At 40.5% G+C, this 14,542-nt stretch overlaps 1 protein-coding gene across 3 annotated transcripts in view; it reads left to right on the plus strand.

Moving 5' to 3' along the window:
- LOC105473481 (protein tyrosine phosphatase receptor type B) overlaps positions 1-14,542 on the plus strand; it is a 121,668-nt gene that overhangs the window by 56,390 nt on the left and 50,736 nt on the right. For all 3 annotated transcript variants that reach the window (XM_071071443.1, XM_071071444.1, XM_071071445.1), the window contains 5 exons: positions 600-866; positions 5,469-5,732; positions 10,722-10,985; positions 11,532-11,795; positions 12,863-13,126. In XM_071071443.1, coding sequence (XP_070927544.1) covers positions 600-866; positions 5,469-5,732; positions 10,722-10,985; positions 11,532-11,795; positions 12,863-13,126 — 1,323 coding nt within the window. The remainder of the gene's footprint in view (positions 1-599; positions 867-5,468; positions 5,733-10,721; positions 10,986-11,531; positions 11,796-12,862; positions 13,127-14,542) is intronic.

Below are 14,542 nucleotides of genomic sequence, written 5' to 3' on the forward strand. Positions count from 1 at the left end.
ATGCAACCTTCATGAGACATATAGCTCATAACTGGCACATAGTAGACATTCAGTAGTTGTTGTTATTATTACTTTGTAATATATATTATTACAATTTATATTATTACATGTTCATATATAATAACAGCCCCTTTGAGAATGTGCCAGTATAGAACTAACCAGTTTGCTAGACCATACTCACCAGACTGAAGGGAATTCCCAGTACCACCCCAGAACAATCATTGGCTCAGGTAGATTAGATAGCTTTGAATTCTCGTGGGCTAAGGACAGATAAAATCATATTAACTAAGCAGTTTTCAAAAATAGCAGCCTTCATTATCTAAAATTTAAAACCAAAACCACTTAATAAGCATGCATCATCTCATCCTTGGATCCTAAATAATTTTGATCCCTATATAAGCAGCTTTTTCAAAGTACTAAAGCTTCTCTAGAGGAGTAGTTCTCCATATGCCACAGGAAATAGAACTGAGAGTCTATAGCAACAACACAAAAATTATTTTTAGCACTTTCAAGTCTGTCTCCATTTTTTGACTCATTTTTCTTACACTTTCTTAAGGTGACTAAGTGTCATTTGTTTTGTCTTCTGTCTACTGTTTTAGTGCCTGCCCAAGTGACTGACTTGCATGTGGCCAACCAAGGAATGACCAGTAGTCTGTTTACTAACTGGACCCAGGCACAAGGAGATGTAGAATTTTACCAAGTCTTACTGATCCATGAAAATGTGGTCATTAAAAATGAAAGCATCCCCAGTGAGACCAGCGGATACAACTTCCACTTTCTCAAGTCCGGCAGCCTGTACTCCGTGGTAGTAACAACAGTGAGTGGAGGGATCTCTTCCCGACAAGTGGTGGTGGAGGGAAGAACAGGTAAGAAGTAGAGATATATGTCTGTAACTTACTAAGATCTGAGTACATGAGACCCCTAAACAGAATATTACAGAAATATCCTAAAATCAGACTTATCCCTGGCCTTCCTAAAAGCTACGTTTCAATGCCACCCAGAAGGTATATGGAATGGAAATTGGGCGATGGGTGATGGTAAGAGAGAATAAATTCTGAATTTTTTTTTTTTTTTTTGAGATGGAATTTAACTCTTGTTGCTCAGAATAGAGTGCAATGGCATGATCTCGGCTCACCACAACCTCTGCCTCCTGGGTTCAAGCAATTCTCCTACTTCAGCCTCCCAAGTAGCTGGGATTACAGGCATGTGCCACCACACCCGGCTAACTTTGTATTTTTAGTAGAGACAGGGTTTCTCCATGTTAGTCAGGCTGGTCTCGAACTCCCGACCTCAGGTGATATGCCCACCTTGGCCTCCCAAAGTGCTGGGATTACAGGCATGAGCCACCGCAGCTGGCTGAATATTTTAACATCTCCAATGAACATGTAAGAGCGCCTCACTTGATGCCTATCCCTTATTCAATTGATTTCCTTTGAAATGTTTATGTCCCCATAAAGGTAAATAATAATGAGATAAAAAACAAAACTAACCTCCCAAAGAAAGCATCTTTCACTCTTTTATATTCTTGGTTTGCAAGACATAAAAAGAAAATGGATCTCCAATTAATATGGTCAGAGGTGGAGTTGATCTAATTTTCAGGTCTCATATATTTTCATAAGCAACATTAAACAAGTGCTTAATATGCTATCTAAACAATTTTTCTGAACCTTAAGAGCTCCCTGTTAGAAAGCTAAGTAAACAAATAAGTGTCATTATGGTCATGTGTGTCAGGGAGCCATGGCACCGAACCATTGTACGTAATACAATGAAAGAACATAAAAGTTAACATATATGATATATAAAATTTATGTTCATTTCTTAGAAAGAAATTACATAAAACCAATAGAAGCTTTGATAATTATTCGTGACCTTGTCTACTTAATTTTATATAATTATTGTAAGTTGGATTTCAGGCTTCTCCTTCTGCATCCTCAACACTCAAATTCTGTTTATCAGCTGCAGGCATCATAGATGCATCTCTTTCCAAAATCATGAATCTCACCTACTTAATGAACCCAGAGGACATTAACTTCATTAAATCTCCCAGAAGAACAATGAAGTCACTGAGATGTTTCATAGTCTTGGTAGAAATTCACTGGTGTAGGCCCATTTCCCTCATTCTATGACAGCTGACATTGTCACTTGCATCTTTCTTTTTTTTTTTTTCAAGATGGAGTCTCATTTTGTCACCCGGCTGGAGTGCAGTGGCACGATCTTGGCTCACAGAAACCTCCAACTCCCTGGTTCAAGTGATTCTCCTGCCTCATTCTCTGTAGTAGCTGGGATTACAGGCACACACCACCACACCCCACTAATTTTTGTACTTTTAGTAGAAACGGGGTTTCACCTTGTTGGCCAGGATGGTCTCGATCTCCTGACCTCGTGATCCGCCCGCCTCGGCCTCCCAAAGTGCTAGGATTACAGGTGTGAGCCACTGCGCCTGGCCCATCACCTGTAGCTTTCTCCCTGATATTTTCTTTCCTTTCTTTTAATGGTTCTTGGTACCATCCATTGGTGTTGCGTACTTGTGGCGGGGGGGTGCTGAAAAGCTTAGCATGGAAATCAGGAGGCCTAGGTTTTGGTCCTAGCTGTGCCATTAACTTACTTCCCTAAGCTTCTGTGTTTTAATCCATGCACAATAATTCACTCCTACCCTGGGTGTCAGAATAGGGAAGGAGAAATAATAAGAAGGCTGAGGAGAGGAGTGGAGGACGACCTTGCATTCATTTCCCAGTGATGTGCAGTTTTATCAGTCACATTAGACTGATTTAATTCAGGCTTAGACACTGCATAATGTGAGTGTTCATGATTGGATGCCTCTATTGGTTGGGATCCAGTCTCCTACCATTGGTGGCTCTTCTTTGCTGTAGGTCCTCAGAGCTCTCCACATTTCTCCAGAGAATGGAGGTGGGAGAGGGGATACAACTCATCAGACTTGGGAGTAGACATTTCACATCTACCCACATTCCACTGGCCAGAACTCAGTTACATGGCTGCATCTGACTGCCTGGCAGCCTGAGAAATGTAGTCTAGCTGTGTGTCACAAGGAAAAGAAACGGTTGGGGAACCATATTCTGCCACACAGGTCGATTCTCATTTTAAATACCACGAGGATTGTCCAACTTGTTGTGAGCTACTAAAATAGTCTAGTCTGTGCTATCTCTTGAAATAACTGGACACTTTAAATAAGTGGGACTTACAATTATTTTTACACCTATATTTTAATTAGAATAAAGGTACAAGTATTTGACCCATATTATATCATAGAAGCATTTAAAAAAGGGACAAGAAATTATTTGAAGAATGATCATAAAGTTTTGAGGAGAGAACCAAATATGAATAAATATGAGCATGAGTTACTTTACTCAAACATATGAAAGGTGCACATTATCATGATAAAGGAGGAAAATGGGAGACTCCTATAGAAGAATAATAGGGATTTTGAAAGGTGCCTCTTTTAGTAAATTTTGTACACAGTAATTGTAAAGAATTCAGTGGCTATGGCCTTGATAATCCTTATCATCTCCTCAAATTGCTGAAATATTAGTCAATACTGAAATAATTTTGAAAGGTATTCTTATATTTCACTTGTTTCCACTGAGTTGAAACATACAAATAAACCCTTCTAGCCCGGATAAGATGGCAGAATATTTGAAATTAAAGATATTAGATATACTTAACAAATCTAATTCTAATCTGGGAAAATGCTCATCCTAAAGGAAAAACAAATTTTGTATCTATTTTTTCTTAAACAAGTGAATCATATTTCTTCCAAAACTTTTGATAATTGTGTCTTCTCTAATAAAATGTTAGGGCCAGGTGCGGTGGCTCACGTCTGTAATCCCAGCACTTTGGGAGGCCAAGGCAGGTGGATCACAAGGTCAGGAGATTGAGACCATCCTGACTAACACGGTGAAACCCCATCTCTACTAAAAATACAAAAATTAGCTGGGCGTGGTGGCAGGTGCCTGTAGTCCCAGCTACTCGGGAGGCTGAGGCAGGAGAATGGCATGAATCCGGGAAGCGGAGCTTGCAGTGAGCCGAGATCCCGCCACTGCACTCCAGCCTGGGCGACAGAATGAGAGTCCATCTCAAAAAACAAACAAAAAAAAGTTAGTAGTTGCAAATATTTCGAGCAGTTTTTAAAAACAAGCATAATGAGTTGCTTTTGAGAGCAACCAAAGGATGTATGGATGGTTGAATGGTGGAAGGAAGGAAGGAAGGAAAGAAAAAAGGAAGAAAAGAAGGAAAGAAAAGGAAAGAAGAGATGTACCAATATATAAATCTCCTGGCTAAAAAGTTCAACTTTATATCTAGGAAATGTCCATACATGTGGATCAACATTACCAGAGTTGATCACTAGAATGCAGTTTATAATTTTTAGTGATGGATAAGTGCTTTTAAGTATGAGGTATGCTTTGGGGCTTAATTCACAAAGTCAGAGCATATTACATTAGAAGGATTCTCAGAAGTCATCTAGCCAAATCCTGTCCATTTTAAGTGAGGTACTGAAATTGACAATCACATGAAACTGTTAAGTTAATCAACTAATGATTACAACAGTAGTGCGGTTCATATATACTGTAATATTTTACTCCTATATTCATTTAGGGCAGTACTATTTATGGGCACCTATTTCCGATATGTGGTTAAACTTTTACTCAATACTGCAGTTACTAATTTGCTGACTATACATCCAGCCAGAGAACTTCTTGAAGACATTCATGCCTTTTTTCATTTTTGTATACCTGACAAATAGCAGGTTCTCAGTAAACGTTTGTGACACTAATCCCCAATTCATATAAGCAAATGATTATAGTTGACATCAGAAAACCCATTATTGCCATAATAGTTCTCTCTGCCCTTGGTTGGTCCAGCTTCCAGACTTCTTATTTCCAAGACAGGTTTTTAGACTTATTTCTTACCACTAGAGGGCAGGAAATGCTTTGCAAAGGGAAAACGGTTCCTCTTGTGTTTGCTGTTACTTCCTGGGAATAAATAATTTCATCACAAGAAGATTGAAGCTATCCCAGTTTAAGGTCTTTAGAAAAGCTACCATATTCTTCCCCTTTCCACTCAAACATTTTTGCTTTATTGGTAAGTTTGGTTCAAGTTTATTCATTTGGATTGTTGAAATGTTTGTTCCCTTTCTTACAAGGAACCTTCTAAAACATTCTATAAAGATGCCTCGACTTGAAATGCTTTACAAACAACCCTATAAAAATTCAGTAGTGGCATCCTTGTATTTATGAGGCATCCCAAAGGCCTCCTGACATTTTTATTTTGATTAGCCTTCTGATGTAACAACACTCAGCTTCTAGAAGCTGAGTGAAATCCTCACACTTCCTTGACCTCTTATGTAATCAGATTAGATCTCGAGTCCACGATTTGTGCTGACTGCAATAGACAATCCAAACTTTTGACTGTGTTTTTCTTTTTGAATCCCCCCCTACCTTTCAAAATCACAGTCCCTTCCAGTGTGAGTGGAGTAACGGTGAACAATTCCGGTCGTAATGACTACCTCAGCGTTTCCTGGCTGCCGGCGCCCGGAGATGTGGATAACTATGAGGTGACGTTGTCTCATGACGGCAGGGTGGTTCAGTCCCTTGTCATTGCCAAGTCTGTCAGAGAATGTTCCTTCAGCTCCCTCACCCCAGGCCGCCTTTACACTGTGACCATAACTACAAGGAGTGGCAAGTATGAAAATCACTCCTTCAGCCAAGAGCGGACAGGTAAGGCTGTATGAAGGTTCAGGGCTCTGTAAGAACCAATTCACATGTGGCTCAGGGCACCACAGAGCTGTAGCAATTCTGTAATGATGGGATGAAAGGCCCTTGAGATCACAAAACTGTTATGGAGTCTTTGTATTTTAACCTAAGAAACTCCTTATGTGAGCAGACCCTGTGTGACTAGAATTTCTATTATATTCAAATAGCGTAAAAAGTATTCCCGTTTGGCTGGGCGCGGTGGCTCACGCCTGTAATCCCAGCACTTTGGGAGACCAAGGTGGGTGGATCACGAGGTCAGGAGATCGAGACCATCCTGGCTGACACAGTGAAACCTTGTCTCTACTAAAAATACAAAAAATTAGCTGGGCATGCTGGCAGGTGCCTGTAGTCCCAGCTACTCGGGAGGCTGAGGCAGGAGAATGGCATGAACCTGGGAGGTGGAGCTTGCAGTGAGCCGAGATCGTGCCACTGCACTCCAGCCTGGGAGACAGTGAGACTCCGTCTCAAAAAAAAAAAAAAAAAATAGTATTCCCATCTATGGAGTACTTTTTGTTGCTAGGGCCTGGCTTTATATGTCTTAACTAACCCATATGAATGCCTTATTGAGATAGTCATTGTTATGATTCCCATTTTACAGATCAGGAAACCAAGGTTCAGGGAGGTCAAGTAACTTGCCCAGCTGTTTACCTTGTTAAACACCCAGTGCGTTTCAGATCCTGGTTTTAAATCCAGTTCTGAATGACTCCAGTGCCTACAAAGCTCTCCATCCTAAAATCCATCCTGAAATGTCTGCTGGTCAAAACCACTATTCATCCTTTTTCACACAAGGTGAAAATGTGAACTTTTATGGTTCTGGGATTAGGGAGCAAAAATCTTAGCAAAGGAAATGAATGTTCAGTCCAATGTGCTGGAAAGATTTAAATTTAAATAGCTACCATTTTCCCAATATATTTATGCTTTCTGGGGTTTATACCTGAGATTTCTGCCTAAGGTTGGCATCAATACATTGTCAAATGTTTCCTACTAAGCTATGAGTTTATTTCTGTATTTAAAATGTCAGTTTTTCCATGAGGCTCTGGGACAATTGTCCTTATCCTATTACGTAGCACAGGACCTGGGACTTAGTAGGCACTCAGTAAATATTTGGCAAAGGAATAATCAGAAATCACTTAGATCAGGGGTTCCACCTGGGGGTCCATGGTTCATGGGAGACTTTAGGAATGTAGTAACCCCTGAAATTGTTTATGAAGTGGCTGGGGATAGGAAAGGTATATGCATTTCTTTGAGAAGAAAGAGTCCATGGCTTTTATCAGATTCTCATGGTTTCTGTGACCCCCAAAAAGCTAAGAACCTCTGATTTATATTGTTACAGGATGCTGGCATTGAAGGGGTCCTTAGAATGATCTAATCGTATTTCCCCATTTGGATATAAACGAAATCCCAGAGAAGGAGTGTGGCTTCTCCAAGGTTGCAGGGCTGGCCGGTAGTGGAGCTCAGCCTAGCTCCAGTGCTATGTCTATTCCATCACGCTGTATCCTAGAGCACTAGTCAGGGATGTAAAGAGATTATCCCTACCCTCCAATAATTTTAAGCCCAGTTACACTGACAATCACAATAATGACTTAGATCTGAAAAGCAGATTTCTATTTACAAAGCAGTCTTATGTCAGGGTCTCTCATATTAATCAACTTGGAGCGTAAAAATCACCAGAAATTAAAGGATGTGTTACCTAACCACCAACCCCTTGCTTCCTTCCAATGTAAATTCATGATGATTTCCTATCCGTATGACTTTACTATTGCAAAGCCTTTTGCTGAGATTGATTTTAAATGCAAGAAAGTGATTCTTTATTCAGTGCATCCTCTTGACTCCTTGACCAGCATGAACTTGGACTTGGTGCATGACTAATGGAGGCAAATCATTGCCCTCGACAAATCAGTTTAACTGGAGAGTCATGTCTGAGTTGTTCTCTTGATGATTTTGGCTGATTATCTTAATGCCCTTTTCCATTTCTGATGCTCTTGTTCTACACTTTGGGTGAAAATACCAGTATTTCTAATTCTGTATCACATCATCTCACTGTGTAGCAAGGCAGGTCTCCACAAATTATCCCCTGTTCCACCCGGTGAGCTCCTTATTGACTTAACGTGATATTCAGCCAGGTTTTTCTTCCTGTAATAGTTGCTTTGCCTTCAGCAAATTGCCTGGATCATTGACCTTTCTTAGCCCATGCATGCCACTTCATAATTTCCTTTCCTTAACTCTATGATGACTGTATTCTGTGATGACTGTGATAACAACACTGTAATTGGTTTTAGGTAAATATCTTGGAGAAAGCATATCTGTCCTTGCTCCATATCTGTGGTGAGCTATATTCCAAATGCTAATCAGTAAACACAATGCAACAAAGGATGCTAATGCAACTTGTAGGTGTGAGAAGCATATGAAAAATGGAGCTCCTATGCCAAAATACTGAAATTTCTGGATCATTTCATGATTTGAGAAAAAGTAGAGGAGAAAAATTGGACACAGTCTTGGCATGTGGTCAGATCAGAAACCCCTAATACATACCAAATACAGAGAGAGGCTGTACAGGCCTAGAGGACATGGTAGTATTGGGACAAGAGTTTAGTACCCTGGATCCGAGTTCATGCCTCTTTTCAACGCTCCTCCTCAAATATGTATAATGTCCATTTACAGTGAAATAGTAATGAATCTGTGGCCTACTGTTGAATTAAAATTCAGCCCCAAATGGAAAAATGAAATCTCCTTAATATCATGCTCTAAATACAGAATTGCCTTATTCCACAGCATTCCTAGTAACATGCATATATTTATGTACTGGTTGGAGAGGGGACCACAGATATACAGAATGGTTTTGTTTATATATTAGAAAGAACCTCACATGCACAAAATTGTATTAATCATAATTCTTGGTTCAAGAAACCATGCATCCCCTCAGAGGCCGAGGTGGGCGAATCATGAGGTCAGGAGTTCGAGACCAGCTTGGCCAATATGGTGAAACCCCATCTCTACTAAAAATATAAAAAACTAGCTAGGCATAGTGGCAGGCAGCTGTAATCCCAGCTACTTGGGAGGCTGAGGCAGGAGAATCACTTGAACCAGAAGGTGGAGTTTCCAGTGAGCCAACATCACACCACTGTATTCCAGCCCGGGCAACAGAGTGATGTCTCAAAAAAAAAAAAAAAAAAAAAAGGAAAAGAAAAAAGAAACCATGCATCAACTGCCACCTTTACTTTTTAGGCATCTAGTTAGTAATTCTTAATAATTTAACATGTACACAAGAAACCAACCACTACCTAAAATAATAGCTAGGATCTTGACAATAACCTACATCGAAATATGTGGTCCCCACCTCACGAATTCACTCAAAAGTAGCCAACATTTTGACTCCTATGTTCACCTCGCTTGCTTTCCCTCTTGCATAGTTTTATTGCATTTATATACAGGCCTAAAATTACTGGTTTTAAATTTTTTTGTCGTTTTTAACATTATTTAAAAGGTATTTTTAATGCAGTATTTAATATCAGGGACTTAGATGTTTTACTTATTATATAGATAAGATTCATCCATATTTTGTTTTGATATTAGGGACAAGAAATCCCTATTTTTGTGTTTTGAGTTAAGGAATTAATTATAACTATTATATAATATTCACTGTGTGTGTGTACGTGTGTATATGTATATATTCACTATCCAGTCTCCTGTACATATTCTTCCACACTTGGTTTTTATAGGGTTTTTTTATTTTGCCAGTCACATGGGTATAAAACAGTATTTCTTTTTTTTTTTTTTTTTTTTTTTTTTTTTGAGACGGAGTCTCGCTCTGTCGCCCAGGCTGGAGTGCAGTGGCCGGATCTCAGCTCACTGCAAGCTCCGCCTCCCGGGTTCACGCCATTCTCCTGCCTCAGCCTCCCGAGTAGCTGGGACTACAGGCGTCCGCCACATCGCCCGGCTAGTTTTTTGTATTTTTTAGTAGAGACGGGGTTTCACCATGTTAGCCAGGATAGTCTCGATCTCCTGACCTCGTGATCCACCCGTCTCGGCCTCCCAAAGTGCTGGGATTACAGGCTTGAGCCACCGCGCCCGGCCATAAAACAGTATTTCACTGTGGTTTTGACTTGCATTTCCTTGATCACCAATAATGTGGAAAATCTCTTCATTTATTATGCAATTAACCATATGTGTTTCTTCTTCCATTTTTATTTTTCTTTTCTTTTCTTTTTTTTTTTTTAATGAGACAGAGTCTTGCTCCATCACCCAGGCTGGAGTGCAGGGGCTTGATGTGATCTCAGCTCACCGCAACCTGCTCCTCCTGGGTTCGAGTGATTCTTCCATCTCAGCCTCCCGAGTAGCTGGAACTACAGGTGTGCACCACCATGCCTGGCTAATTTTTGTGTTTTAGTGGAGATGGGCTTTCACTATGTTGGCCAGGCTGTTCTCAAACTTCTGACCTCAAGTGATCTGCCCACCTCAGTCTCCCAAAGTGTTAGGATGGGTGTGAGCCACCGTGCATAGCCTCATTTTTTTTGGCGGGGATTGGGGAGATTGCTTATATTCTTCTTAGTAACTTTTGAGTCAGCAAGGTATGCTGGAATTATCTATATCATTTACCATCACTCATATTAATCATCAGCCATCATGTTTAATGTTCCATCTTATACATGACATTTTGTGCAGGCAAACAGCAGGCTTAGAATGAGTTCATCAGCTTCTGTTAAAAGATGCGTTTAGGCGGGCGGGGGAGGGGGAAAAAAAAGAAAAAAAAAAAAAAAAAAGATCCGTTTAATCACTTCACATAGTGTAACAGTCTTTCCCCTCCAGAAATTTGTGATCTAAGGTCTAAGATTTTTCTTTTTAATACACACAATAATACTCTTTCTTTTTTATTGTCCCGGGTTGTCATCTGTGATCAATTACTCACTCAGAATTAATACATATTTATTTAGTCATTCTCTGTTTCCTTTTCAGTGCCTGACAAAGTCCAGGGAGTCAGTGTTAGCAACTCAGCCAGGAGTGACTATTTAAGGGTATCTTGGGTGCATGCCACTGGAGACTTTGATCACTATGAAGTCACCATTAAAAACAAAAACAACTTCATCGAGACCAAAAGCATTCCCAAGTCGGAAAACGAATGTGTATTTGTTCAGCTAGTCCCTGGACGGTTGTACAGTGTCACTGTTACTACAAAAAGTGGACAATATGAAGCCAGTGAACAAGGGAATGGGAGAACAAGTAAGTGGAATGATTGCAAAATCTGACAGTTGGTTGGACTTGAAAGTCTCTGAGTAATTTATCTGAACCTTGAATTTTTTCTGCTTATTCATTAGTACATTACATTCCCAGTAAGTCTCACTTGGCGCTAACATCATTTAGCCAAGCCATGGCCTATAATTACAGAATATTTATTGGTAAATAAAAGCAAACATAGTGAGAGAGCAAGAGAGCAAGAAGGCTAAATGTCCCATTTTTCTTCCCTGTCTTCCTGCATCATGGCATTTAAATTCTAGACTTCTTGTTTTATCTTATGGTCAAGATCATAACTCATTTTATAATTATGTTCTACCAATGCTGATCATGTAACATTTATGTCAGGGAAAAAAATTACAATTTTAATAGCTGCTTCCAATTTTTCTTGTTTAATTAAGCATGAAGTAGTGCTAGTGGTTTATTTGGGGGAAGGGAGATGTTGCCAGTTCCTTGAATGTGATTCATAAATTATTATGTAGGTAAACTCTGACCAGTTCCTTTCCTGAAATGTCTTCTCATTTTTCTCCCTAGTTCCAGAGCCTGTTAAGGATCTAACATTGCGGAACAGGAGCACTGAGGACTTGCATGTGACTTGGTCAGGAGCTAATGGGGATGTCGACCAGTATGAGATCCAGCTGCTCTTCAATGACATGAAAGTATTCCCTCCTTTTCACCTTGTAAATACTGCAACTGAGTATCGATTTACTTCCCTAACACCGGGCCGCCAATACAAAATTCTTGTCTTGACGATTAGTGGAGATGTACAGCAGTCAGCCTTCATTGAGGGCTTCACAGGTAATGTGAAATACTGTTCTTGAACCTGAACAGATGCAGTGGTGTATTTAGCTTTTGGGTAGTCTGGGCATTTCGATTGAGGATTTGGAAGGGTAAAAGGGAGAGAGCAAGAAGGGACAAAGTCATCTTGATAGTGATAATGATGTTGTCCAACCTGTATGAACGAAAATAAAGTATGATGTCAGTGGCGGGGGGGTGCTTTCAGAGAAACAGCAATGAACTGATGTGATTAGCTGTTGCTTGTGAGGCACACAGATTAAGAATTGTTACTTGGAAATCACTTCTTTAGAACTCTTTTAGGAGTGTTGCCATAGTAGTTAACATGTACTGACAGTTCACCATGAACCAGACCCATAGCAAAGCATTCTATGTCTACATCTTGTTCAGTCTTCACAATGCTTTGGGAGGCTGAGGCAGGAGGATAGCTTGAGCTCAGGAGTTCAAGCACAGCCTGGACAACATGACAAAACCCTGTCTCTACAAAAAAATACAAAAAATTAGCCAGGCATGGTGATGTGTGCCTATAGTCCCAGCTACTGGGAAGGCTGAGGTGGGAGGATCACCTAAGCCCAGGAGGTATAGGCTGCAGTGAGCCATAATCACGCACTGCACTCCAGCCTGGACAACAGAGCAAGACCCTGCCTCAAAAAATAAAAGAAAATAAAATAAGAATCAATCTTCACAACTCTATTGGCTGGTTAGTATTATCATCACTGCCGTTTTTCCTAATGAAGAAACTGAAAGTTACAGAGGTCAAGTAATTTGCCTGTAGTCCCACAGCTAGTGAGTGAGAAAACCAAAACTTGGACCAAGGCACCCTAACTAGCCCATCGCTATATAATTAGCATTCCTCATTTCCACTCACCAGCCTTGACTTCCCCCTAAGCTTTCCCCCATCAACTTCAGTTCACACAGAAAAATCAGAGAAAAGTGGCAAATTGTTACTTTCTTTTCCATGTGAGTTCTCTCAGTGGGTGCCAAAACATCAGAAGCATTCAAAACTTTGGTTGAAAATTTCAACAGTTCATTCTTTAAGTGATGACTTTTAAATTTATTTTCTTTTTTAGTTCCTAGTGCTGTCAAAAATATTCACATTTCTCCTAATGGAGCAACAGATAGCCTGACGGTGAACTGGACTCCTGGTGGGGGAGACGTTGATTCCTACACGGTGTCGGCATTCAGGCACAGCCAAAAGGTTGACTCTCAGACTGTTCCCAAGCACATCTTTGAGCACACGTTCCACAGACTGGAGGCCGGGGAGCAGTACCAGATCATGATTGCCTCAGTCAGCGGGTCCCTGAAGAATCAGATAAATGTGGTTGGGCGGACAGGTGAGCATCCACCTGGAGAAGGGCTAGATTGTAGAATGCCTCATGGTTCTCCAAAATGGGACAGTGAATGGGCTCAGCTATTCACAAACCCAAATTTAAACCCACCAAAGTTTGTACAATTCAATGGTTTCAAGAGCCTCACTCATTTATTCTTTGCATTTTTCTCTTAATAGAGATCTTCAGAACAAATGAAAGGGAATCAGAAACCAAATCATTTGAACAAATTTTTATACTTGCTAAAGGATAATAAAATTTTAAATTTTAACAAGCAGGCTGGGCACGGTGGCTCACGCCTGTAATCCCAGCACCCTGGAAGGCCAAGGCAGGTAGATTGCTTGAGTTCAGGAGTTTGAGGCTAGCCTGGACAACACAGCTAAATCCCATTTCTACTAAAAATACAAAAAATTAGCCAGGCGTGGTGGCGCACACCTGTAGTTCCAGCTGCTTGGGAGGCTGAGGTGGAAGAATCACCTGAGCCTGAGAGGTCAAGGCTGCAGTGAGCCGTGATGATGCCACTGCACTCCAGCCTGGGTAACCAGAGTGAGACCCTGTCTCAATAAATAAATAAATAAATAGATAAATTTTAATATGGAGACTTCCATAATTATGCATTTTTCAAAAGTTCTACCTTTTAAGAACAAGTACACATCTGTGCCATCTACTTTACCTGGTAGAGCTAAAAAAAATAAGTATCAAATGTATAAATAAATCTGTTTATATCAATATCACTATTAATGTATTATTTTTGAAAGATCTCTAGTCATACTATAGTCCTCTTACAGATGAGGAAAGTATGGCTCAGAAAGTTTATGAAACAGTATCAAGGATACATATATAATAAGACCTAAAGCTATAATTCAAGTCTAGGTCTGTCTGGCCCCAAACCTCATGCCCTCTCCACTGTGACACAATACTTCTTAGATGCCTCCCATTCTCATGACCACTTATTTAGCTGCGGGGCCTGAGGTTTCTATACCATGCCCTACTATGCCTCTATTTCATATCTATGTTTATATCTTTATCTGCATATCTTTAACCCTATGACAAACCCTGTGTTAGAAAGTGGGCATTTGGCTGGGCGCAGTGGTTCATGCCTATAATCCCAGCACTTTGGGAGGCTGAGGTGGGTGGATCATGAAGTCAAGAGATTGAGACCATCCTGGCCAACATGGTGAAACCCCATCTCTACTAAAAATACCAAAAAAAAAACAAATTAGCCGGGTGTGGTGGTGCAGACCTGTAGTCCCAGCTGCTCAGGAGGCTGAGGCAGGAGAATCACTTGAACCTGGGAGGTGGACGTTACAATGAGCCAAGATCATGCCACTGCACTCCAGCCTGGTGACAGAGTGAGACTCTGTCTCAGAAAAAAGAAAGTGTGCATTCAGTAGCAAGGCAGAGCCCCTGACCTCAAGAACG

This window comes from Macaca nemestrina, chromosome 10, assembly GCF_043159975.1.
Source record: "Macaca nemestrina isolate mMacNem1 chromosome 10, mMacNem.hap1, whole genome shotgun sequence".
In the NCBI taxonomy this organism is placed as follows: domain Eukaryota; kingdom Metazoa; phylum Chordata; class Mammalia; order Primates; family Cercopithecidae; genus Macaca; species Macaca nemestrina.